The sequence below is a fragment of the Furipterus horrens genome, unplaced genomic scaffold (assembly GCF_987537825.1).
Source record: "Furipterus horrens unplaced genomic scaffold, mFurHor1.1.pri manual_scaffold_7, whole genome shotgun sequence".
Taxonomy (NCBI): Eukaryota; Metazoa; Chordata; class Mammalia; order Chiroptera; family Furipteridae; genus Furipterus; species Furipterus horrens.
Genome location: NW_028327177.1, coordinates 141,002,480 through 141,028,419, shown reverse-complemented (window position 1 = coordinate 141,028,419; position 25,940 = coordinate 141,002,480). Strand labels below are relative to the sequence as shown.

General features: G+C 60.8%; 1 protein-coding gene across 1 annotated transcript; it reads right to left on the bottom strand.

Annotated features, from left to right (window-relative positions):
* Positions 1 to 22,351, bottom strand: MAPKAPK3 (MAPK activated protein kinase 3). The gene is made up of 11 exons (XM_090284830.1): positions 22,226 to 22,351; positions 21,707 to 21,983; positions 7,084 to 7,223; positions 5,601 to 5,665; positions 5,118 to 5,197; positions 3,379 to 3,502; positions 2,142 to 2,217; positions 1,769 to 1,893; positions 1,291 to 1,376; positions 968 to 1,048; positions 1 to 277 (listed from the first exon to the last, which is right to left on the bottom strand). The coding sequence occupies exons 2-11, from the start codon at positions 21,929 to 21,931 to the stop codon at positions 125 to 127; spliced, it is 1,155 nt and encodes a 384-aa protein (XP_090140956.1). The 5' UTR covers positions 21,932 to 21,983; positions 22,226 to 22,351; the 3' UTR covers positions 1 to 124.
* Between the last annotated feature and the right edge of the window lie 3,589 nt (positions 22,352 to 25,940).

The window sequence follows — 25,940 nt, the reverse complement described above, 5'->3', positions numbered from 1 at the left end:
TTAAAACACAACAAAATAGTCCTTTTGTTTAAAAAAAAATGACCGTGGGCCTGTGGGTCAGGGCCTCCGTCCGCTCCAGTCTGTCCCCAGGCTCGGAGGCCCGGCTTCCCCGAGGCCCCACGAGCTACTGGTTGTTGCAGCCTTGTGAGGCCGAGGAGCCGCCCGCCTGCTTCTTCCTCCGCTTGTTGAGGAGCCGGTTGTTAGAGGCCTTCAGGTCCTTGATCTTCACCTGGTCGTAGTCCACTCGCATGGTGGCCAGGGCGCTGGTCATCTCCTCCTGGGGACAGATAGCAGGACGTGCTGACCTCAGGAGCCCTCGCCCTCCTGCCTGGGCAGCCCCTTCGTGACGTCACTGATGGCGATGACCACCTTTGCTGCCCGAGTACCCACTGCGTGCCCAGCGCGGGCCTGCTCATCCACACCGCCCAGCCCTTTCCACAGCCCTTTGCGGTAGACGCCCCGCTTATCCTCGGAGGCACAGGAAGTGCCTTAATGACTCCCTGGGACACCAGGGTAACTAGGACAGAGACCTGGAGCCGTGTCACCTACTCAGAACCAAAAGGCCTGCAGGGGACGTGATCTTACTAGGCGCGCAGAGCCCTGGAGCCTGAAGACCGGGCCCTGGGAGGCTGGGGGCTCTGAGCTGCTGCCCCGTATGCTGGCCTCTGCCGAGCCAAAAACCAGGCCGAACACCCTCCCAAATATTGTAGATAAGACGGGTTATGTCAAAGCTTGGAGCCAAAGGCCGTTCCCTGGCCCCTGGCCCAAACCGCCCTTCACTGAGGAAGTGTCCCGGGAGTGCCACCCTGAGGGGGCAGCGCAGCTCCAGGGTCCACGCGCCACAGCTGGACCCTGGTGCAGCCACAGGGGCAGGAGCCCACGGCCCAGACCTGGGGAGCCACCACCCTGGGGTCCCATTTTCCAAAACCCTAGAACCTGCAGGGAAACTGAGGCCAAGTCCACCCACCTTAACATCGTCCCAGTGGTCTTTGTCCTCCTGCAGCACTCGGGCCGTGTGCAGCGGGGTCTGCGGCACCACCATGGATTGCTGCAAGGAGCCCCAAGTCCGTGGGTTAGGGCCTGCGTGCATCTGGGACTTCGCTGCCCCCCACCCACCCACCACATCCCTTCTTCCGGTCTCTGATGGGGGAACCGGGGCTCAGGGAGGAGGAGCCCGGCGGGACAGTGGCAAAGCGCGGTTGTCGGCGGGGCACTACCACACGTCTGCAGCCCGCGCCAAGGACCCCTGAGCCGTCGCCACCCCACCCGCCACAGGGCCGGGGCGCTCACGTTGATCCAGGGATGGTTCATGAACTGCGTGATGGTCAGCCGCTCTGTGGGGTCCGTCTTCAGCAGCAGGCGGATGAGCTGCTTGGCTGGGGAGGGGAGCCTGGTGAGGTGCGGGGGTTCCTGGGAGCCCGGGCCCCCCAGACCGCCAGCTGTGCACGCGCTCCCAAGTCCTTAGCCCCCAGCGACAGGGAGCTGGCCCGTCCGTGCCCGGCTGGGGTCACTGGGCACGCAGCAGTGAGCAGCGGACGGGGCAGGGAAAATACGAGTGAGGCAGGACAGGCGGAGGAAGTGCTGAGGAGGCAAACTTTGAGCCCCTTCCACGGGGAGAGACACGGAAGTCGAGAAAGTCAGCTGACTGGCCTAGGGTCCCGCACCTGGGACGTGGGGGTGTGAGCACGTGCACACGGGTCAGTGTGGCACCAGGGCAGCATCGCCCAGAACGGAGGCGGCCGGGGTCCGGGGCAGAGCGGCCACTCACCGTCCTCCGAGACGTCCGACCACTCAGGGTTGGGGAAGCCATACTGGCCGAGACGGATCCTCCTCTTCATCCCTGGGGAGATGGCCTGGCCCGTGTTGGAGTAGAAGGGCGGGAAGCCGCACAGGCTGAGGGAGGGCAGGTCTCTTGGCACAGGCGTGGGGACACGGCCAGAGCAGGCCCCTTCCCCTCCCCGAGGTCCCGTCTGGGGAGACGGGCGGCCAGACACCGCAGCAGTAGCCCCAGCCCTCTGCCCCTCCCCCCAGGCTCTTCCGGGCCACCTGCCCTTGTATCGGGGGCCTCCAGGCTAAAGGAAGGGCAGCCTGCATGAGGAGGGACCCCTCAGGTGCTCAGCAGCAGAGGGGGTGGTACTCACAGGATGTACATGATGACGCCCAGGGACCACATGTCACACGACTTGTCATACTTCTGTGGACCCAGGACCTCAGGAGCTGCCAGAGCAGAGGGCACAGGGCAGCTCTCAGCTCCAAGGGTCTCAGAGCCCAGGCAGCAGCCTGAAGCCTGGGCCAAGGTGGGGAGCAGGCACCCAGACTGGGGGGTAGGGCAGAGCAGACTGGTGTCTGGCACCTTCTGGGAAGGCAGCACGTGTGTGAAATTGAGGGAAGAAAAACAGCTCCCGGAAAAAACATTAACCCATATTGCGGCTGGGCTGTGAGGAAGGATGGTCTCCCAGCTCCTCTGGGCCGGGCTCAGCCTTGGTGACGGAGCAGGAGGACAGAAGGCCAGTCTGTCACAGGTGAAAGGGCCTCAGCCACCAGCTGTCCTGTGTCCCTTGCCCCCCTGAACAAACAGGGCAAGAAAGGACTCAGGGCAGAGCTCTGGGCCCCTCTGCCATCTTGGCTCCCACCCACGGGCCTTGGGCCTCCCGTGAGAGCAATGAGGTGGGTAGGCCAGGTTCTTTTAAGGCAAAATACAGCAGAACATGTCCTGATAAACAAAGTGCCGTTTCTGCTGCCTCTGGGGCTTCCCACCCCTTCAGCAGCTCTTGGCAGACTGGCCTGAGGGCGAGCCCTTGCTGAAGGGGGCCCTTGCCACTAGTGGGCAGGGGACTTTTCCGGATCTGGGGGCTGCCCACTCCCGTGGGAGCGAGGACCTTTTCCGGGAAGCGTGAGTGTGTACACACACCCAGGTCCAATCCACGCCCTGGCCTGAGAGACCCTCTTCCACAAGACAGACGGCTGGTGCCTGCATCCCTCTCATGCAGAGGGAAAGGCCTGCCCACTTTCTGAATATGAATCCCAGGAAGATAAGAAGCGGAGAAGGAGGAAAAGCTCTGCAGTTGGGCTCCGTCCAGAGCCGGTGGCAGCCTTTTATCGCGAATATATTTAGAGCTGCTGTGATGTCATTCAGCTCACAGGCCACAGCCAGAATTTTCCTGCATCGATTTTCAAACGCAGAGCTGAAGTTTGGAAGACCATGTCTGCAGCCTCCACCGCCTCCCCCCTGAGCCCCCAATCACCATCCCCATGCAGACAGAATCCCTCTCCCTCCTGCTGGGCTTTAACCCTTTTACGTGTGCGGCCCACCGCCGCCCACAGCACCGCAGGGCCCAGTCGGGGGAGGGAGGTACACGCCATGACCCGAGGACTCACCCACATAGTAGGGAGTGTAGCAGGGCGTCTGCAGGACATTCTGCGTGGTCTCCTTGGCAAAGCCGAAGTCGGTGAGCTTGAGCACCGCATCCTTCTCCTTGGACGTGTAGAGCAGGTTTTCGGGCTGGGCCGGGAATAGAAAACATTGGTCTGGAGTTAGGCACCAGGTGGGGATGAGTCCCAAGGTGACCTTCAGCCAGACTGCCTCCCTGTCTCACTCCAACTGATGCAGGAAGAGCCAGTCCATCTCCTGAAAAAGACCTGGGCCTTCGCCACCAACAACCTGGGCCGAAAATAAAAAAGACCAAGGTGGCTGGGAGGTGATACCTGCCTTTCACAGAGGGGAAACTGAGGCAAGTGTTCACAGAGAGCCCAGGGACAGGAACCTCTGAGCCTGAGCTGGTGATGCTGCCACGAAACGCTAAGTGAGGGTTACGGGGGAAGACGGGCTGCCCACGGGACAGCACCCCCAAGCATGGCCTTACACCCAGCCTGGAACGAGCCAGAAGCGCAGCCCTGCCTGAGGACGCTCAGGGGGGAGGCCACCACTGCTTAGGCCCCAGGAGCTGCCCAGAGGCAGTTCTTCCCAGTTGCACAGCACAGAGAGGACGGAGGGATGAGGGCAGTGGGGAGGTCTGCATGGAGGAGGCAGCCCTGAAGCTGGTTTTTAATGAATGGGTAGGAGCCAGGCCCATGGAGAAGAACAGAAGGACAGGGTGTTGGCTGAAGTTCCAGTGTGGAGCCAGTGAAAGCTATTTCTCAGGTTCTAGAGAAATTACTTGACCTTGGATCAGCATAAAAACAGGGAAGCAGGTTTTGTCTGCACAAGGGAACCTCCGCTGTGGAAGGTTTTCCTCCCCTTGGGGAAAAAGGAAGCCAGGGCCCAAAGAAAGCCAGAGTTCAGAAGGTGAGCCTGTCCTGGCTGCGCGTGTATCCAGAACCCACGCAGAACTGTAGGGCTGGCAGCACCCAGCCAGAGGAAGGCCCTGTGCAGCAGGTGGCCGGCCCCGCAGCTCTCCTCTGCCAAGTGTGGGGAGGAACCAAGCCCAGGTGGCCCGTGCTCCTGGCCTTGGCAGAGGGCCCAGGCCTGGGATTCCGCTCTAGCAGTGGCTGGCTCGTGCGCGCATCTGTAGCACGGCCTCGGTCTGCATTTCGCTGGGCTGACCCCAACGACCTCTAAGACACAGTGCTCCCTGGAGGGGAAACTGAGAGGGCTGAGCTCCAGGACGTCTGTGAACTCACCCATGGGAAGAGTAAGCAGGCCTGACCTCTTGAAACTAAGGCTCGTACTTCACAGAAGCCCCAGCAGCGTCAGGCAGCCCCTGCCTGAGGCCCAGCTCCGTGCTCACCAAATCCCTTGCTGAATGAATAAATGAATGAACGAACCCTGCACAAGACACTGAATCTCTCTCCGAGCCTCGGTTTTCTCATCTGTCAAAGGGGCAATGGCAGCTGACCTCACAGGGTTAGGTGAGGGTTAAACGAGATGCTCGCCAGGGCCTCCTAGCTTGAAGTAAGCCCTCGGCACTGCCCTGTTTGAGGGGATCAAGGAGACCCGTCTGGCCAGGGCAGAATGAGTACGCTGGAGCCAGGGGAGAAGAGGCTGAGGACATGAGTGCGGGCCAGGAAGCAGAGGCCTTGAAGGGACCTGGCCTCCGTCTAGTGGCTGCCGGGAGCTGCTGGGGGTCGTGGACCACATTTCCCCCCGCGGCCCCCTGGCCTGGGCCCTGGAGCCTCACCTTGACGTCTCGGTGAGCAATATTCTGGCTGTGCAGGAACTGGATAGCGGTACCAATATCACGCATGATCTCGGCAGCTTCTGCAGACACGGGGGGGGGGGGGTCATGGCAGTCAGAGGTCAGGCAGCCTGGGGACCCACCATGTTCCCCTGGGACAGCACTTGCAACTCAGGACCCCCATCGCATACGCCACCCCAGTCACCCTAATTTCCTCTGCAGAGGCCTTCACCCACCTACACGTCTCCCCAGCTCAGCTGCTGGTCCACACCAGAAACTTTGGGGCCTCCTCCCAAGGCCACCGAGAGCCCCTCTCCAACAAGGTGTGACAGACCCACAGACGTCCTTGGGGACACGTCTCACCCTCTTGTTCAGCGGGGGAGACTGAGGCACAGAGAGGAGCAGGGCCCTGCCCAGCGACACACAGCAGCGCGAGGTGGCCTGCCTCATCCAAACCCCCCCACTGACGCGGCCGCACACACGTACCTCTCTCAGTGAAAGCCTGGTCGCCGCGCTCCTGAATCCTGCTGAACAGCTCACCGCCTTCCATGCTAGAGAAAGGGGACTGTGAGCAGGGAGAGGGCGACTCACCCCGCCCCGAGTCAGGGTCCCAGGCTCTGTGGCTCCTCCCCTGGGGAACAGTCACTGCCAGCTTCCCTGTGCCCAAACAGCCAGAGCGTGGTGGCCTGTCAGCGTGGTTGAACTGAACCCTTAGAACTAGGGAGGGTGGTGAGCACAGACACCCCACCTCCCACCCCAGGGAGCCCTTGTATTTCCAGGGACACTACGCCCACCGAGCTGAGGCTTGGGCAACCCCCAACACACAAGTCTCAGTTTTCCCCAAATGAGGGGTGTCGATTATCTCCATGACCACTGTTTTCTGAGCACCTACTATGTGCAGTGCCTGAGACAAACGCTTTGTGCCCACTGCTGTGTGACCCTGGGCTGGTGCCTTCACCTCTCTGTGCCTCGGCTTCCTCTCGTGAAATGGAGATAAGAGCACCAGCCAGCCTCACACAGCTGTGAAGACTGAACCAGCAGCACACACGAGCACTTGGAATGGAGGCAAGTACAGGGTGAGTGCCACGTTAAAATCTTCCTCCAGCCCTGGCTGGTGTGGCTCAGTGGATTGAGTGCTGACCTGTGAACCAGGAGGTTGCCGGTTCGATTCCGGGTCAGGGCACATGCCTGGGTTGTGGGCCAGGTCCCCAGGTGGGGGTGTGCGAGAGGCAACCACACATTGATGCTTCTCTTTCCCTCTCTTTTCCCCTCCCTTCTCCTCTCTCTAAAAGTAAGTAAATAACATCTTTTTTAAAAAATCTTCCTCCATGTTTTACATGGGGGTTAGAGAGATTCAGAGAGGTCAACAGCTGCCCAAGATCACACAGCTAGTGGGGGGCAGAGCCAGGATCTGAACCCCAAATCTCCCTCAAAAGCTACTGACCTGTAGGGTAAAAGGGACCCAAAAGGCAGATGGAGAGGAGCTGGAAGCCCAGACACGCGCCCCAGGGTCTGAGGGAGGCTAAGGCTGAGCCATGGTACTAGTGGGAGAAGCCCTGGGCGGAGGAGGCCGCGGGTTGCCAGCTCTGGGTCCGGATTACCCAGCGTCTGATGGGACAGTGAGCGCAAGCCCAGGGAAGGAGACAGCTGAGGGGACTGTGCGCACCCCGCTCTCCCCCACACCTCCGCCCGCCCGCCTGCGTTCAGCCTTGGTGGCCTTCCACAGCTCACCCAGCCCCTTTTCACAGAGCAGAGATCAGCTCCGGGGGGCCCTCCTGGAGCCCCCAGGGGTTCCTCCCACCCTGGGCACAGCCAGGCAGGGGCGGCAGCTGCCCGCTGCTGCTCCTCAGGGGCTGGGGTCCCTCCTGGGGCTGCTCTCTGGAGAGAGGGCCCCTGGAAGGCCGGCAGGAGTCCGGGGACCGCAGGGCAGTGGCGAGGCCCGAGGCGGGCGGGCAGGCGGGTGACCTACCATTCCATGACGACCAGGAGGCAGCGCTTGCCCCGGTGCATGTTCTCAAACAGGTCCAGGACGCGCACGATGTGGGGGCCGCCTGAGGCCTGCCAGTGGTGCTCCACCTCCTGCCGGGCCTTGGGGCTGTCGTGCAGGATCTGCGGGCAGGTCGGCACACGGGCGTCAGGCTCACAGCAGCTGCCCCGGGAGGTTCTGGGGCCAGGGGTCAGCCCCAGGTCGCCCAGTTTATGAAGGACAAAATGAGGGTTGGGACCCAGGTGTCCCTGACTTGTGGTCCAATGAGCCTCTAGACTTGATGGAGGGTCAGACTCAGGCAGCTGGGCTGGTGACTCAGGAAAGCCCTGGGAGGGGCAGAGAAGCCCCTGCCTCCCTTGGGGGGGTGTGGCAACTGAAGCAGAAATTGAATGGGTTTTCAAGTCCCATCACACATCAATTGTGGGATCTCAGGCCGGGGGCCATACAATGCTTGGTCTCATTTTTACAATGGGATGGCACAACGGGTGAGGACCCGAGGACCCAGAGCTAGAGTCCGGGGCAGAGGGGACCCTAGCTGAAGGAGGTCAGGACCTGGTGGGGCAAAGTCTGGGTTTGGGGCTAAGTTCCTTCAATGACTCAGTGTGACCTCAGGCAAACGTTCACAACTCCAAGCCACAGAATAATAGCAGCGTCATCCCCACAGGACGCGTGATGGCAGGGCAGGAAGCAGAGGGGTGGCCCCGGGATCCTCGCTCAGGGTTCCTCAGCCCTGGGCTATGGCTTCCAAGCATCAGGCCAATCCCCAGAAGCAAGCACTTGGCCCCGGCCCCCCGGGTGGCCCTGCTCAGGGGAGGGGGACGGGGGAGGAGGAGAAGTCGGCCTGCAGAGGAAAGTGGCCCTGACCGGGGAGAATGGGGACAAGCCACCCACCCGCAAGGCCACTCAGCACAGGCCCAGCCGCATTTGTTCCTAGCTGAGTGGGGCTGGGGACAGCGTGGGAAAGCAAGGCTGGGATTCAGGTCGGCTCCGTCCTTCCGGCACACGCAGGACTCCCGGCCGCCCGGGCCTAGGTTTCCTCCTCTGCCGGCCACTGTGTCGGGAGGCTCCGGGCCCAGGCCCTCCAGGCAAAGGTAACCGTGCGGGGAGGAAGGCAGGCAGTGCGCTCTGGCATCTGCTGCCCGTTGGCTGCCCCCCACTGCAGCTGCTCGCTCGCCCCAGCCCGGGAGTGCCGGGAGCTGGGCATGCCCTCCACCGGCTCCAAGGCCCCTGCTCCGTCCCCAGCCTGGAAACCAGGGGTCCCTTGCTCCTGCTGCCTTAGCCTCCCACAGAGCCCCTCAGTTCCAGGCCCACACAGCTCCTGCCCACAGCGCTGGGGGCAGACGCTTGGTCACCCCACTCACCACTGTGTCCTGAGGGGGCTCTAGCCACAGGACCCAGGACACCCCATCCTCCCTCCCTGTTCTGTTCTGTCTTCTCTGCGCCCCTTCTGTCCTTGGCCCCCTAACACTTCTCCCTGCCCCCAGCCGGACCTGACCCTGTTCTGTCAGGCCCCCAGGCTGGCTCCTGGACCCCTCCGCACCTGCCCTGCTCCTGGCATCTTCATTGCCACCAAAGTCCCTTCTCTTCCCTCAGAAACTCCCAAGCCCATAGCCTGGGCGCGGAACTGAGGGGCTCTGAAGGCTGCTCCTAGGAAACACGACCGATGCCGCCACTGACCTCTCTCAGTGCCGCTCCCCCCGCCCCCCAGGCCCAGCCACCAAGGAATCTCCTGGGCTGTCACCCTGGATCCCTACAGCTGACTTTGAGTCCCAAACCTCTTAGAGCCTCCATTTCTTCAACTTTCTTCCCATAACTACAGCCTTCTTCTCTTCCAGAAATCCCAATGTCACCTCCTCTCAGAAGCCCTCCCTGACTACCCTCTCTAAAGAGGACCTCAAGGTCCCTCATTTTCTCTCCACCCTCTATTCTTCTTCTTTTATATATGTGCTTGCTTATTGAGGTCTATCTTACATACAGCAAAATACACAAATTTCAAGAGTCTAGTTCAATGAGTTTGACAAGTGCACACACACCCCTGGAACCCACACCCCCATCAAGACAGAAAACATTTCCAGCTCTCCAGAAGGCTCCCTCTCCCTTTACCTCCCGCCTATGTAGCATTTGCTCACAACCTACAATTAGCTTGTCCCTTCTGATAACCGCACGCACACACGCACACACACACGCACGGGCTGCACTTTCAACATGCCTGGCTCTGTTCGGAGCCCTTTATAAATATTAGGAAGAAGGGACCTCATTATCACCATTCTTTAGCTGAGAAATTGAAGCACAGGGAGGAGGAGGAACTGGTCCTAGATCACACGGCTGTTTCCCCAGCCAGGAGGCCACCATGCTGGCTCCTTCATCCGGCTGTGTCCTCGAAGGGCAGGGCCAGGCAGCCTGGTCACCTCTGGGTCCCACTACTGGGTGCAGGGCCTGGCACAGAGCACTGGCTCAGATGACATCTATAGATTCAATGACCAAATCTATAACTGAGGGTTCAGGATGATAAACCTGCCTAACGCATCACGAGGACAGAGTAAGATCACACACTGAGAGGGGCTCAGGAAGGCTCAGCGCAGGAAAGCCGTGGCCAGCTGGCCGAACCTGCTCCCCACTGTCTCCAGCTCACCCGCTCTGGTGAGCCCGACTACCTCTTCTTCCGTGGAGCCCGTCCTGACTGCTCCAGCCCACAAGGCCATTGCTACAAGCTGGCTTCCTTCATGCAAGTACCTGAGTCCATACCACCTTTCATACAAGCTGTCTCCCAGCAAAAGCCCCATCTTCCCGGGCGTGGAAATGAGCACAGGGCGAGGAGACAGGAGGCCTAGGTTCTCCTCCGATTCTCAGTGTGACCTTGGGTCAGTCCTTTGCTCCTCCGGGCCTCTGTTTCCCTAGTGTTAAGGGGCAGCGCTTGGGTTAGACTGGGGGGAGGGCAACCACAAGGGGGACCTCTGGCCAAGGGCTCCTTGCAAAGTGCCTACTGTAGCCCCTCTCCCACATCCCTGCCGCCACAGAGTAGCCCCTGGGCCTCCACGGACCCCATATCCAGATGCTTGAACCCAAAGGGGCCAACAGACATCTTGGTCCCCAGTCACAGCTTGGAAGAAAAGATGGGTGGCCTCCTGCCAACCCAGCAGGCCCCAGCCTCCTTCGACTCCCACCCTATGTCCCCTGGGCTTCCAGAAGCGGGAGGGTCTGTGGCAGCTTCTGGGCAGCTCCACAGCTCCTGCTAGCACCCACCAGGTACCCTGACACATACTGGAGAGACGAACCCCAGCTTTCCCCTAAGGGAGGGCTCCCGGCTGCACCTGCGGTGTGACCCCCCCGTAAAGGGAGACCAGCATGGAATGTGAGGTGACCTTTCCTTGAACGCAGGACACTGATCTAACCTTGCGCTTTGTCAGGAGGTTTCCACCTCCCTTCTCCCCTCACTGTCCTTTGCCAAGTTCTCTTACGCATCCCCAGAGCCCACAGCTTGGTGGCTGAGACCCCTGCCAGCCCCACCGGACCGTGGACCCCAGCAAAACTCCAGCAGCAGCAGGTGGGATGGGGCTCTCAGAACTGGCCAGGCCTCCTCAGTGCCGCCCGCAGCACCCCTTCCCGCCCCAGGACACTGGTCACTGCGGGTGGAGGGAGGCCTGAGCCCACCAGCTGGGCAAACAGCCGCGCCTGACTCTTTGGAAAACAACAGGCAGTTTACTGACCAGCTTTTCTCCTGTATCTCATGGGGGTGAGTGCTGGGTGCCACCCGGTGAGGCAAGTGGGGTGGGGACAGTCAGCCCCAATTTACAGATGGAAGAGAATGAAGGAGGGTGAAGTCATTGCCCTGGGGCCACCGGGCTGGAGGACGGCAGGGCTGGAAGGACCCACACAGCCCCGCCCCGAGGGGTGAGGACAGGAGGGAGCGGCCCCGAGCTGAAGAGGCCGAACTGCAGCTCCAAGACTCGGGAAACCTGTTCTGAAGTAAATGTGTGCACAGGTGCACGGGTGTGTGTGGGGGCGTGTGCAAGGGACCGTGGGTACATGCAGGTATATGAGTGGGGGAGGGGGGCGTGTGCACGGGAACATGGGTACATGCAGGTATACGGGTGTGTGGGGTGGGGGGTGTGCATGGGAGCATGGGTACATGCAGGTATACGGGTGTGGGGGGTGGGGGGTGCACGGGAACATGGGTACATGCAGGTATACGAGTGGGGGGTGTAGGCATGGGAACATGGGTACATGCAGGTATACAGGCGTGTGGGGTGGGGGGTGGGCATGGGAACATGGGTACATACATGTATACAGGTGTATACATGGGCCTTATGGGCATAGGGAACACAGGGCATGTGTGAATGTAGGGGCCATGGGTACACACATGTCTCCAGCCTCTGAGATGCTGACTTTGAACCCCTGAGCATGGGACCCCCCCCCCTGTCCATTTATTCACTCAATATTTACTACTTCTCTAAAGTGCCTAGCAGAGAACTGGACACAGAGAGGTGCCCAAGGAAGACCGGGGGTCTCAGCCTGTGACAGCCTTGCCTAAGCAGGTGACCAAGCCCAGAAGCCTCTGCTCAGACCCCTCCCACTGCGGCCCCATCCCCGCTATCCCACCCAGAGCTATGGAAGCCCTCTGTCTGCCTTCTCAGGGGGTCAGCGCTGGGACATCTGCAGCGACTCTGGGAAGGCACAGCCTGGGGACCAGCCCCCAGCAGCCTTCCACGGCCACCTCCCAGCCCAGGAAGGACCGCCAAGCAGGCCCACAAGCCCACTGACATACCCAGGATCCACAGCCAGCTCACTCAGAGCTGGGCTCTTCCCAGGTGTCCCCATCTGTCACACACACAGGAGGCCCCAAGGCCACCAGCCTGGACAAGCAGCTTCCTCCACCCCACCCGCAACCTCCACACTCCCAGCCGCTTAACCCGCCACCCAGGCCAAGCCGCTCTGTGGCCCCTGCAGGAACACCCACGCCTTCCGGGGGAAGAGAGCTGGGCACAATCTCTCCCATCAGCGAGGCACCAGCGAGTTAAGAACTATGAACGCTGCGTTTCACGGCAACCCGCAACCTCTAACGAAGGGACCCTGCCGGAGGCCAGCGGCCCGGTCCCTCTCACGCCCCATGGCCACTACGAGCCCCAGTTCCACTGCCCAGCTCATTGACAACGGGGCTTCTGGCATTTATAATTCTACTGCGTGACAGAAGCCAAATAAAACCAAAAAAGGTCAGATCCTGGAAGAGACAATGGACCAGGAACCCACGTCAGTTCGTAAGTGTGACCAAGCACGCACTAACTCTGACCCTCCCGGGAGTCCCAGCGGGGACGGAAACCAGGCAGGCTCTCTGCCCCGAGGAGGGGCGTGTGCTCGGACTCCCTGACCTTTCCCAAGACCCACTCTCCAGGGACTTGAGCATTAGCTACGATATGAGGGGCAAGCATAACGCCAGGCAACACCTGCAACAATAATTCTGCAGAAGGTACAGAGTGAAATGAACGTATCTGCTCTGGACCCGCAGGGAGACTGAGGCCCGCAGGAGGCCCGAGGCCCAGCGACGTGCGGGGGCGGAGAGGACACCGCAGGCCGGTGCTTCCTTGGGATTCCAGCTTTGTCCTGGGCCGGGGAGGCAGAGCAGAAAGGCAGGAGGGGCCGGCGTGTCCCCTGACACCTTCCCTCCCGCCTTGGGGTCTCCTCCAAGCCTCAGGCAAGGGCACTGCGGTGCCTATGGTCAAGGCCAACCTCAGGCCTCCTCGGAACGGAACAGAATATTGAAGAAAAACAGGGGTTTTCAACTCATACTGGTTTCAAGGCGGGAACCTCCGTTCTCTACGGAGGGAGGCGAGGGATGAGAGAAAGCGCCGTGGATCTACCTCACCCCACGCGTGACAAGCATTTTCAACTCCGCCAGGTCTGCGGGCCCTGCTGTCTCCCAGGGCGGTGGGCACTTGGGATCATCTTCCTGTGGGGACGAGGCTCTCATTTTACGAGGCCCCACGGCCAGCTGCCGGGCCACCCCTGCCTCGTGCCGTCGGTGCCGGTGAGGGTGAGGCACACACTTCACCCTGGCCCCTGGCCCGCCACTGTGACCCTTGCTGGCGGCTCTGCTCACCCAGAGCAGAGGCCTCAGCTCCAGGGACCGGACGGTGTAGACTGACCTCGAGTTCAGCATTCCAAGAGGGAACGTCCTTCTTAAGGCCTCGGCATCTTCCTTACAGAGCAGAGGCGCCCCCGCCCCCGCCAAGGCCCCGGAGCTCTGCGGAGAACTGCCCGCCACCATCAGATCTAACTCTTTGGCCCACGTTGGCACAAGCGCCTCAGGCGTGTGCCGTCATTCCTCTGCCCAGCTTTCCCGGCTCCTCGCGGGGCTGAATGGAACCCACGCACAGCTATGGGTCGGCGGGCCTCAGGCCAGAGGTTCCGGCCAGGCCCTGGCCCCGCCTCACCTGGCCATTCACCGATCCCACTCGGCGGCTCGCTCACTCGATACCACTGACCCCAGGTGCCCAGCCCAGCTGGGTGCTCACCCTTCCGGCCAGTGTGACTGTCCCTCCCTGGCGCTCTGCCAGCACTCCGTGGGCCACAGTACCTGGTCACAGACGCCACCTCATTCAGTGCTCACCGCGTCCCGAGAGGGTCCCGCTTCACCCTTCCGTCTGCGGGGAGCTGCGGCGCTGAGAGGGCAAGTGGGTGCCCAACGTCACACAGCCTGCAGTGAGGGCCCAGGCCTGCCCCCCGCCGGACATGTGGGCTTCTGGGCGGTGGGCGCACGCGGACTGCGCTGTGCCCCTTTTACACCCCGGGCTCGAGGCCGGGCTCTGCCTCTGTGGCCGTGACAGCGGCGGGTGCCCTGGGGCCCCGCCCTGGGCCAGCCACGCTACTCCCCCCGGCTCGTGCCCTCCACAGCTGCACCGGCCCCCACCATTTCAGCCGAGGAGACGGCCTGCACAGGCCCCTCCAAGTCCAGAGTCCTCTGGGATCCAGGACCAGCCCTCACGCTGCCCGGAGCCAAGGCAGACCTGCGGGCTGGCTCTCCCACTGCCCTCGCTTCCTGCGCGTCCCTGCAACTCCCCACACAGGCCGGGCCGAGCACAGACAGCCCTCGCCCCACGCAGGCTCCTCCCGGGGAGCCAAGGCCACTGGCTTCCAACCTCCCCTGGCCCCTGGCCCCTCTCGCCTCCTGTTCAGCTGGAGGGCTCCCAGGCCCCAACACGCAGCCAGCTCCGGGGAAACGTGCCTCATCTCTCTGATCAGGCCATGGAGCCACAGACGTGAAGAAGTTCGGGAAGCAGGGGAGGGAGAAGGCCCGGCCCTCCCGGAGTCCGGGGTGGTGGCCTCGCAGCACGGAGGGACACTCCTGCCGTGGCAATGGCTGCAGTGCTCCCTCCACTCTCTCAGGCCTTCCTAGGGTAGAGACGGCCCCTGGTACAGGCTCAGCCGGCCTCAAGGATTTAACGGGGCCGTGGAGCCCAGCAGAGAGGGTCTTCAGCCTGAGCTCCTGTCCCTAGCAGAGCACAGACCCTGCTGGCGTTGTCACCACGCTGACCACTCCCTTGGGAAGTCCAGTTGCTAGCTGGCTCAGGAGAGGCACCCTGGGAGACCCTCCAGCCAGTCTCTGTGCTGCCCACCCACTTACAAGAGTGGCTCCAGCAGGGGACAAGGCGGGGCACAGCACCTGCCTGCTTCCTGGCACCGCCCACACCACTGCCCACCAAAGGGGGCCCTGGGCCGGCAGAGCACCCAGCTCCTCATCTTACAGATGGTCAGACCGTGACATGGGAGAGGCCCGCTCCTGACCCCCAGCGGAGCCCGGCACACAGGGAGGCGTGGCTGAGGGCCATGACGTGGCTGCCGGACAGGCTGGGGTTCCAGCCCGGCCTGGGCGTGTCCCGCTGTGTGACACTCTGAGGGAGTTACTTTGCCTCTTGGAATCTCAGTCTCTGCCTCCGTGGCACAGGGGGGACAACACCCCATTCTTAGATTCTGCTGTGCCTGTGTCTAGCCTGCGGGAAGAACTCAAGGGAGAAATGAGCGCTCTTGTCCCCAGCCCCCCGGTCACGCGCCACTGCCTGCCAGACAGCAAGCAGAGCCACGCCAGCGCCTCTGCCACCTCCTGGGAAAGGGGTTATGTTGGGGCGACACCTACAGAACAAGCTGTGAGTTCCTCCTGGAGGCTGCCCCTTAGGAAGGGCCCTGGCCCTTCATGCCTCTAAAAATAGCCTCTGAGCATCACCGAGGTGAGGGGCCAGGTGCAGGGTGCAGGCTGGAGCCAGCGGCCCTGGGGTGCTCATGCCAGGCAGCGCAGGGGCGGCACACGCTCAGGGGCGCCCTCTAAGGTGGGGGCAGGTTGAACCTCACATCTCAAGCCCTCCCAGTCCCTGCACAGGCTCCCCCGCGGGCTCGGGGGCTCCCGCTCAGGCCCCAAGCAAACGTCTCACTGAGCCGTAAAAGAGCGAGCTGGCAGCAGAGGCCGCAGCTGAGGCCGACTCCCCGCACTCCGTGGGGGATGCCTCGGGTTACACTCTTGGACCAAATGCTCCTGACTCTGCTGCTCCAGCTGCCAAGGCCACCTCCCCGGCCCCTGGTCAAGGCCAGCCGCAGGAGGGGACACTGTTGAGTGGCACGGGCCCAGCCAGGGCTTCCTCGTTCCCGTCCTGCCCCTCCCCGCCCATGACTAGGATGAATCCCGGGGACCTGTCCAGCCCCCGTCTGCCCTCTGCCTGCCCTCAGCCAGCAGGCTGCAGAGAAAGGTCCGGCCAAGCCTGAAGCCGGGAGACAGACAGGCCTGGGAGGGGAGGGACGGAGCAACAGCGGGGGAAACGGAGCTGAGAAGGAAGAAAGGAGAGGGGCAGGAGGTGGGGAGGACAGAAAGCCCTGCAGAGAGAGCGGCAAGGACAGAGCCCTGGTCTAAAGACAGAGGGAACCTCGCACACCAAACCTGCAAGAAACCCACCAGCAGGGTCCTCCGCGTCTCAGGCCTGTCCGGCGCTGCAGAGGCCTCCCGAGGCCCCCCGGGAGCCGCCTCATACCCCTGCTCCCAGCTGTACCCCAGGTCCCCAGGCAGCAGGAGCTTAACCGCAATTCCACAGGCCCCAATCCACTCCATTCCGAAAGGGCGGGAGGGCGGGGAGGGGCCCAGGGACCCAGAGCTCCCTTCACACCACAGGGCTGGCTTCCCCAGGGGCGGGATCAAAGCCAGTGAGTTCTCATGAAGGCCAATAACGTGCCACCAAATGTGCCCAAGCCACCCCAAATGGGAGTTCTGCCCGCTGACCGCGTCTGCTGGCCTGTGCTGTCTCAGGGCAGGGACGTGGGGACAGTTACAGCCACCACAACCGAACCCTGCTCTCCACCACACGTCAAACCCAGGGCCCAATGCACCCCAAAGACAATGGGTTTGCGGAAGATGCCAGAACTGCCTTCATCCGAGGTCACTCAGGGAGAAAGCGGCAGGAAGGACAGCTGGCCCCGAGCCCTGCTCTGCTCTCAGCCCAGGGGGCCTCTCACGCGGGGTCACATGAGACCTCAGGTGGATGGGAGTGAGGGCAGCAGAGCCATCACTGTCCTGGGGAACCAGGGCACCCACGGCTGCACTGCGCTGAGCCCAGCAGACCCTGACACGCACAGAAGGCTTGGGGCACACTCAGGACACAGATGTCTGGGACGCCCCTCACCTAGGGTCTTGCTTGGTGGCCAACACCTTTGGAAACAGAGCAGCCAGTCGCCAGGCTGGGACCCAAGGAAGCTGGGGGGGGGGGTCGGGGGGGGCTGCAGACTGAGAAGCTCCACCTGCTGCCCTCGTAGGGGTCTCCCATGATGATGTCCCAAGGGGGCCCTAGGAGAGGAAGATGAGGGATCCAAGTAGGAAAACAGCTTCCCCAAGTGCAAACCTCAGCAGACAGGACAGACCTCTGCTGTCACAGAGGCCAGGCCCTCCCCACACAGCCAGGACTGAAGGACGACCCAGGAGCCCCTGAGCACCCCTGGCAATACCACTCCGCAGAGGATCTGGTGACACTATGAGGCCCCACAGGGAGAGGCATGGATCTCAGGTGTGGGCCCAGGCAGAGGGAGAGTCCCGCTGACCTGTCCGCACCCTTCAAGGCCCCGCACAGACACCTCTGCTTCCACGGAGCCCTCCGTCCTCCACGGCTGCCCAGGCTTCGACGGGGCCTAGACAGCAGCCCGCTGGGCAGCCACGTCCTGCCCGGACGGAGGACGTGAGTGGGGGAGGGGGCCTCCACGGCAGGCACCGAGCTGTCCACCCCAGGCTGTGGTCACACATTCCCTGTGCCCTCACCCACATCCTCCTCTGGCCAGAGACCTGGGTGAGAGCAGGAAGCCTTCCTGAAGACCCCCGGGGGGGCCCAGACCTGGCACCGTCCCTCTCGCCCACCTATGGACCTGACTTCCTGCCTGTGGCACTCTGGACTCTCAAGGCTTGGGATTGAAGCACGCCATCTTTCCGAGGCGGCCCCGCAGCCACGTGGTCCTTGTGGGGTCCCGCCCTGTCCAGTGACAGGCATGGAGTCCTGCATAGGGAGGAGATGGAGGCAAACGCCACAGCAGCACTGGGGGCCCGGCCCAGGCGGCCAGGGAGCCGTGGAGGACGATGCCAGCGTCCTCCCAGGGGCCAAGTCTCGGAGACCCTCCCCCAGCCCCCCAGCCTTGCGTGAGGCACGAGGAGGTGACCTCGAGGCAAAGACTCTGGCATCAAACGGCCTCGGCTCACCCCAGTTCTGCCCCCCTCCAGCCATGCGCCGCGGGCAAGCCACTCGCCTCTGAACCTCAGCGCCTTCACGCGTGAAGTGGGAATGAATGGCAGGAGCTGGGTCAGGTAACACGTGTGCCGTGCAGGAGGCACAGGGGCTGCCAGACCGAACGCTCTGGAAAACGGGGAGCATTTATGAGAATTCCAGAATCCATAACATCAAGGCCTAAAGCCTGGAGGGCTGGCCCCAGGTCCTGGGCGGAAGTCCAGCAGAGGGGACCCTGACAGCAGCGGGGAGCAAGGCCAGCTGGGCAGGGTGGGAAGCACCCCCAGACAGTCCACTTCTGCCGGAAGCGCCATGTGTGCATTTCTTAGGGCTTGAGGGCCTCCCTGGGGGCCTCACTGAAAACGCCCACTGCCAGCCCCCAGCACCTCACCAGCATGGAGCCTCCCGAGCCCGTCAGACACGTCCCCTCCAGGAGGGGTGCCCCGGGGAGAAGCTCAGGGCAGCGGCCACACTACTGGGGACTCCTGTGCCACAGCCCCTCGCAGGCTGCCTGACACGCTGACTCAGTACCAAGTGGCCCTGCGGGGGCCGATCCAACCGGTCTGGGGAGGAACGTGAGGGGGTGGCAGCAGCCCGGCAAGAAGTACCTGGCCTGCCCGGCAGCCCCACCCAGCCCCAAACCCAGCTCCGCAGCACGGGCTCCGACAGGCCGGCCCCACCCATGAGGCAACGCGGGGATCTCCAGGGCACGTGGACCCAGGTCCCCGCCGCTCACGTCCTCTGTGAAGACCAGGAGAGGAGGGCACTGGGAGCGCCGAGGGCCTCCAAAATGTTCCAGCGGCCGGAAGACAGGGCCCCACTCCCAGCCCCAGGGAGCAGAGAGCAGGGGCCAAACAGAAGCCTCTACCTCTCCTCCCACGGGGCGAACCCCTCTGTCTCCGCAAGGCCGTTCACTGCTTTTACTTATCTAAGGGCCATGGTTACTTCTGCCCACCGAGGCTGAGGACCACAGGTGGGCTGGGCAGGAAGCCGGAGGGGAGGGGCTTGTGGCCTCTGCGGAGGTCCCATCCCAATCGGGTCACATGACTTCTGACTACTAACTCCAGGCCCCAATTTTCATATGTGTGATTAGGGTTGAGGGACTGGGTCTTGAATGTGGGGGGGTGGCTGATGGCAGACAGACCTTCGGGGCAGCGCCCAGTGAGGAGTGAGGCCAAGGGGGGCCGGTTAACCAGTCAGGCCTGGGAGGGAGCACAAGCAAGAAGCCGGCAGGAGGCAGTCCTCCAGCTCCGGCCAAGGCGACAGCAGCAGGTGCTTAGGGGCAAGGCTGCATCGGCTGCGGAAGCTGTCCTTCGGAGGGAGCCCCTGGGTGTGCCCAAGGCCTGGACAGACCACGCCAGTGGTCAGGAGCTGAGGGAAAGGGAAAGCGGAAGAGGCCCCGCTCCCCAGGAAGGAGGACTGTGCTCCTCTAGGGCCCCCAAAGAACAGAAACAGCTGCAGGGACAGTGACCACAGCTCTTCCTGTTTTACGAGTGCCTGCTGGGTTCTGTGCTTCACGCAAGGCCCTATCTGCCATCTTGGGCAACAAGGCCGAGGGGATGGGCATGGAGAGAGGCCAGGGCACTAGGCCTGGACCACTGGGAAGGGCAGCGATAGCATGAACACATCCAGGCTACGAGACAAAGCCAGGCCAGCCTGGGAGACCGGGATGCAGGTCTGGGGAGGCAGAGGGACAGAGCTCGGGGGCCCCACTCGACTGACCTGGGCAGCTGGGTAGAGGACTAGGCACAGAAAGGGCTGAGACCCATTCACGGGCTGAGGTCCCCAGGCCCTGGCCCTCCTGGGCAGGGGACAGTGGAAAAATGTAAGCGGAAAAATGCCACCTCCCTCCTCAAGGCTCGGGCCAGCACTCATAGTACAGGTGTGATTTGCCAGAGACCATGCGAATCCCTCCTTCGAAGCTGGAATACAGGCCAGCCTAGCAGGGTAAGAGCTTCTTGGCTTGGTCACTGGGAGAGGGGTGTGAGGGGGCAAGAACAGGACGGTGGGGGCCAAATCTAATCCATGTCCCACCCAAGTGCCAACTGAGCACCAGGCCCTGAAGGTCCTAAGAGTAGCCCTGGCCGAGCTCACCATGAAGCCTGAAGCAAGCAGTAGGGTGACCCGTTCTAGGCCGGCCCCGGCTCCCCGCCCAGCCCTGAGACAGCACTGAGGCCCTACATCTAAGAGGAGGTACTTTGCAAGTTGCTATGGTCAGAAGTGCTCCCGGGTCACCTCCCAGACACAGCCTCTATGGGGAAGAGCCTAGGCAGCCCCCCACCCTGGGCCTGCCTCGCTCACAGCTCCCGAGGCAGCACAGGGCCGCTCAGCCCTTGGCCTGGCTCACAGGGCCCAGGCTTCCGTATTAAGAAGAGGTTCTCTGGCCTCAGGCACCCCCTCCCCACCTGACTGCGCCCTGAGGCTAGCACAGGTGGAAGGACTAAGGAGGTGCTCAGGGAGAGGGTGGAAAGGCTCACCTCTCACCCTCTGGGCCCCAGCCCCCTCAGAAGAGCCATCTTTTCCCTGAAGGACTCCAAGAACCACTTGCCTGGGGCCCCAAAAGGGCCCCAACCCCACTCCACTGCTGGGTTAGTAAGCAAAAAAGCTGTGTCCGAGACCCAGCCTCGGCAGCCCAGTTCCGAGCCTCCTCCGGACCATTCTCCTGATCCCCCCCAAGACTACCCTAGCGATAGGACCCCCTCTACCAGCCCTAGTGCCCCTGGGAAAGACACAGGGAGCTGAGCCCAGGTTTCTGCTCAGACACTTGCCGACCCTGTGCCCTAAGTAAGTCCTAGAGCCCCTCCAGGCCTGCCTCGTGCTCTCTACCAGTTACTCCACGCACACACTCCACGCTCACATCAGCAGCCCCCAGCCTTCCCCTGAACAGAGGCAGAAACCTGGTTTCAAGACTCTGGAACCTAGTCCAAGGTCACGGAGCTGGCAAACGCGTGCCAGGAATCAGAGCAGGACTCTGAGCTCAGGCTCATCACTGCCACGTCTGTAGAATGGGAAATCCTTGGCTGGGTTCTAACCTGCAGGAGCTGCTCTCCTTGCCATGCTCCACCCGTCCAGGTGGCCACGGGCACACGCTGCAACGGACTGAAGTTCCCAGATTCCAGGGATTCTGGGTGGGGCGCAGGGTCCTGAGCCCAGAACTAAGTGACTTAAGGCAGAACTAATGGCTAGATCAGATCAGCACCCCCAAACTTCCTGGATTCCACCTGTGTCAGGGAGGTCCCAGCCAGGCCTCCGGGGAGCCCGTGGTGTGCCGTGGCTAGCTGGCTGCCACCCTCGTCCCAGGAACCAGCTTGCGTCAGGCATGGAGCAGGGCTTGCCCCTTTCAATGTGGGCTTGCGACCCAGCGGGAGCCCATCAGCAGCCTCCTGCCCACCAGCCGGTTCTGGACGGCTCCCCGCCCTCCAGCCCAGGCAGGGAGGCAGGGGCCACAGGGGAAAGGAGTCCCACCCCAGGCTTTGGTGGTGACTTGGCCTCAGTGGGAAACTCAGACCCATTCCAATAGGAAGAGCGTCTCATGGAAAGAGGGTTCCCCTTGGGTGGGAGCACACAGGAGGAGCCAGAACCCCAGAGCCAGGAGCCACTCCTCCCCCGCTTCCTGGTACAGCAGGCTCTAGCCACGCCGACTCCACCCTTTGCTCCTCGGGGTATCAGGAGCTCAGATCGACCTGTTTCCCACCGATGAAGCACTGAGGACCCCGGGCCTGGCCCCACCAGGGAGGGTGAGGATGCAACGTGATGCTGAACTTAAGAAAAGCTTAGCAGGGGCCCTGAGCATCCTGGGCGCCCCTGGCCTCTGCTGCTGGGCCCGCGGGCCCCCCACTGTGGCCGCGAGGGAGGGGGTCACTGACCTTCAGAGCACACTTCTGCCCCGTTAGCTTGTGGAAGCACTCCAGCACCTTGCCGTTCACCCCCAGGCCCAGCACCTTCTTGGACAAGTGGTAGTCGTCGGTCACTGCATACTTCTTGGGCTCCCGTCGCCCCGCGGAGGCCAGCGAGCCAGCTGGGCCGGGGCCGGAGGGTGCACCTGCCGGGGGCAACGGGCCCCCCTGTTCCTCTCCTGGCTCGCCATCCATGGCCCCCGCGGGGCGCTCAGAGGCGGCCCCAGCGTGGCGCGTCCAGGGCCACCTGGGGAAGAGGGGCAGACAGAGTGAGGTTCGCCCAGAGTGCTTCAGCACACCCCAGCCCTGGAGCCCCCGAGCTAGACTGGGCTGCGGGCCGGCGACAGCGCTAGGGACGCGAGAACGGCCTGAGAGCACGGGCGCGCGGCAGGGGGCGGTGGTCACGCAGCCGGGCCCAAGCGAATCCGCCCCGGCACCTATCGGGAGGGGAGGGGGCCGGAGTGGCCCAGGGGCCCAGCGAGGGCGTACCTGGCAGCAGCGAACCTGGTGGCGGTGAGGGCGAAGGGCAGGGGCGGCGGGAGCGGGAGCCGGCGGCCACCAGTGCCGGAGCCTCAAGTTGCGCCGCCCGCGGCCCACGTGACTGCCACCCCTCCCCCGCGCGTCCGCGACTTGAAGCCCAACTTGGTCAGCCTTAAAGAGCCAGGCGCTCCCAGGCAGGACGGGGCGGGGCGGGAGCCCAAGGCAGGCCCCGCCCCAGAGCCGGGACAGACGTGATAGGGGGCGTGGCTTCCCAGGTGGGCGGCAACCTGCTGGGCTCCAGGGGCTGCGCCCGGACCCCCCGCGGGAAAGCAACCGGGTCTGCCTGGGCTGTGGGAGCCCAGGATTTTACAAGCCACCTATGAAATCACAGCGCAGGAAGTATTTTATTTTATTTTATTTTTATTTTTTATTTTATTTATTTGTTTTTAAAGTATATTTTATTAAATGTATGTTACAATAATTCCAATTTTTTCCCCTTTGCTCCCCTCTTCCCAGTACCCTTCTTCCCCAGCAATTCTACCACCACCCCCACCCAGTCCATGCCCATGGGTCGTGCACACAAGTTCTCTGGCTTCACCATTTCCTATATTCTTATTCTTTTTTTTTAAATAATTAATTAATTAATTTTTATAACAATAAAAAATAACATTCCCCCTCTCTCAGACCTAAGACCCTTTATAATCTTATAAGGGACAATGGACAAAGGTCTCGAGCTCCTCTAGCTGCTTCAAGCTGAGCATGGTCGTCGTCCTACCTACCCTTGGGTCCAGAAATCCCTAATAACAGTGGGGGTGTGGAGGGGAGGGTGGCCTTCCCACATGGGGAAGGATCGTACAGACTCCAGGTCAGTTGGCTGTCCCCAGACAACAGTGTGCTTGGTTTAACAGGCTGGCATCCTTGTTGTATTCTGGGGGCAACAGATTTGGCAACAGGGTTAGAAGGCATCATTCAATCCATAACCACTAGATGACAAAAGGCAGGGATTAATTTTTCAATGTCCCACATTAGGGGGAAAAAAGGGCTTCTTTGGAGGAAGGTGTGCCAGACACATCTCACCTGTCCAAAACCTTTTTGCCCATTATACTTAGTTTGGGCTCAGGGAAATATTTTAGGTTTCCCCTCTCTCAGACCTCTGGGTCCTTTCTGTTCAACCCATTAAGATAGAAAAGAGAAACCAGTTTTAAAGTGAAACCCACAGACCACCCCATTCTTCACCAACCCAACCACTTAGTTCAGCTAAACCATTGAGTCTCAGGAGGCAGCGCTGCAGAGAGGATTAAATGAGGCCTATACGTACAGACAATCACTCAGGTAATGAGATCATAGACTTGTGCCCTTTGAAAACAGAAAACACATGTTAATTTAAGCAACATAATCCACAAACAAGTCTCTAAATCTGTAAGACTGTCTTATTGAAAAGATATCCAGTTGCAAGGCATTTGACATTCTTCTTGCCTATAAATTAAGCATCTTTGATGATGCCACAGACATAGTTTAACTTTCAAATGAAAACAAACTTTAAATGAAAGTAAACTTTAAAGACAGCTGCACTGCTTTATAGCCTACCACTGAGCATTGTGGTTTTCCTTGAATCACGATTTTTCTCCTTAAGATTACCCTCCTTGTCATTAAAGGGACTGCATTAAGTCAATTTTTAATTTATCCTGTTCATTTGCATAAATACAACAAGAGCAGCAAATGATCACACATGATCTTTCAGTCTGCTTTGCTGGAACTTACACAAGGAACATTTAGGGTGACCTTCAGTCTGCCCCTTCAGGGCACAGAAGCTGAGCCACAAACCTGCCACTCAGGCTTGCCTGTAAACACCTGTCTTTTCCAAGTCCTTCAGGTCCATTGTGCCTTAAGTTCCTTCTAGCCATCTTTCAGGAAAGCAACCTTCATTCCTTCCCTGGAAAGATTGCCATGGACCACACAACCAATCAAGGTATCAGGCCTTTTTTCTCTTGGGCTTTTATTACCTTCGAAAGTCAATCCCAGTTCCTCAGGGCTTTTTGGTAACAGCCAGAGCCCAAGCAGCGCAGGAAGTCTTGTTTCTCCACTTGACTTGGGTGTTTTCTCTTCGGGCTGCCAGGTGGCCCTCCAGTATGGCTTGTAAGGCTTGCGACGTCCTTAACGGTGCCCTACCGCCAGCGTACTTATTAAAGTCTTAATTTTTGCCAACAAAATGCTGAGTGAAATGGCATTTCGTTGTGATTCGTGTTTCTCTAGTTCCCGGTGGCTCTGGGCGTCTCTCGACCACTGGCTTCTCTCCCGCTTTGTGCATCTCCTGCTCGTATCCTTGGCTTATTTTTTTTTTTCCCTTGGGATACAACATCCTTAGCCCAGAAATTCTAAATTCCTTATATTATAGTTTGGGCTTTTGGCAATTAAAAAGTCTCCTCCTCCTACCTCAGGGACAGATATTCTCTATTAGCTTTGTGGTTTTTCCTTCCTATTTAGGTCTATTCTGAGAGCCCATCTTAAGACTTCCTTATTTTGAGCCATTTTCTCATTACATACTCTTAACTCATTTCACAGATGAAGGAAATGGAGGCCCCCCCGCGAGGAAACAACTTGGCTAGAGCCACAGGGGTTGTTGCAGTCTCCTTGAAAAACTGCGCTACTGCTGCACATCCCCCACCCACATCTCCAACACCGAGGCTGAGGGACACGAACCAGGTGGTTTACCTGGGACTGGCAAGGTGCGACTCGGTACAGGATCCCTACGCGTGCCTCTGCTGTCACCTACAGGCTGCTTCTAGGACTGCAGGCGCCGGGGCCTCCGTCTCACCCACGTATCTCTGATGCCCCAACACATATGCACGTGGTCGCCTGGGCTGCAGGTCCAGGCTCTTGGGAACAGCAGCTTCTAGAGAGCGAGTACCCGCTGTGCACACGCACTGAGTTGGACTAGGGGGTCTTCCCTGCCTCCTTAAAGCAACCTTCAAACCAGCAGGGTTCCATGATCAATGTTTCTCTCGTATTGATGTTTCTCTCTCTCCCTTTCTCTATATCTAAATAATCAGTAAACACATCCTCTGCTGAGGACTTTTACGAGTTTTACTTGCATACGTAAAACTTGCTTATTATAATAAATTCAAACTCTACAGACAGGTAAAGGCTCAGCACTGGCGATGCCCTTGCCCTTGCCCTTGCAGTCTCCATAACCAAGGCCAGTGCTCACATAAGCGCACACATTCCCCACGTGGGTCCCACATAGACAGACGTTTCTCAACTGCTCGCTAACCCCTGAGTCAGAACGCATGGTTTCCGCTCTCTGCTCATGTTCCAGCAGCTATCTGCCGCATCCACCTACACACTGATGCGACGATTCAGTATTTGGGATGGCTGGGCAGGGGCAGGGGTGGGTTCAGGGTGGCCATCTCTGCCAAACAGCCCACATGATAGCTATACGTCCACGGGGATGGGGTTGAGGCCTTTGGAATAGCTTACAGTGACCAGGGGTCCAGTAAGTGTCTGGAAGAGCAGAATACCCGCCGCACCCACAACGGGCGCGCGCGCACACACACCCGGAATGTACTTCTGGGAGGGGGGAGGCTGCACATGGTGAGAAGATAGATACCAAATGAGCCAGGCTTTGAGGAAGAAACTGCTGTGTCTTCTGTGACCCATCTTGTGACTGCTCTGGGTGAGGAGGGGCAGGGAGATCCGGAGCAAGGCCCATTGCGTCGCGTGCAGG

Excerpts from the sequence above, each read along its gene's own strand:
- MAPKAPK3 (XM_090284830.1), bottom strand. The coding sequence starts at position 21,931 with ATGGATGGCGAGCCAGGAGAGGAACAGGGGGGCCCGTTGCCCCCGGCA. Across the intron at positions 1,377-1,768 it reads GTCGGACGTCTCGGAGGACG|CCAAGCAGCTCATCCGCCTG; the intron begins GTGAGTGGCCGC and ends TCCCCTCCCCAG. Across the intron at positions 278-967 it reads ACCACTGGGACGATGTTAAG|GAGGAGATGACCAGCGCCCT; the intron begins GTGGGTGGACTT and ends ATCTGTCCCCAG.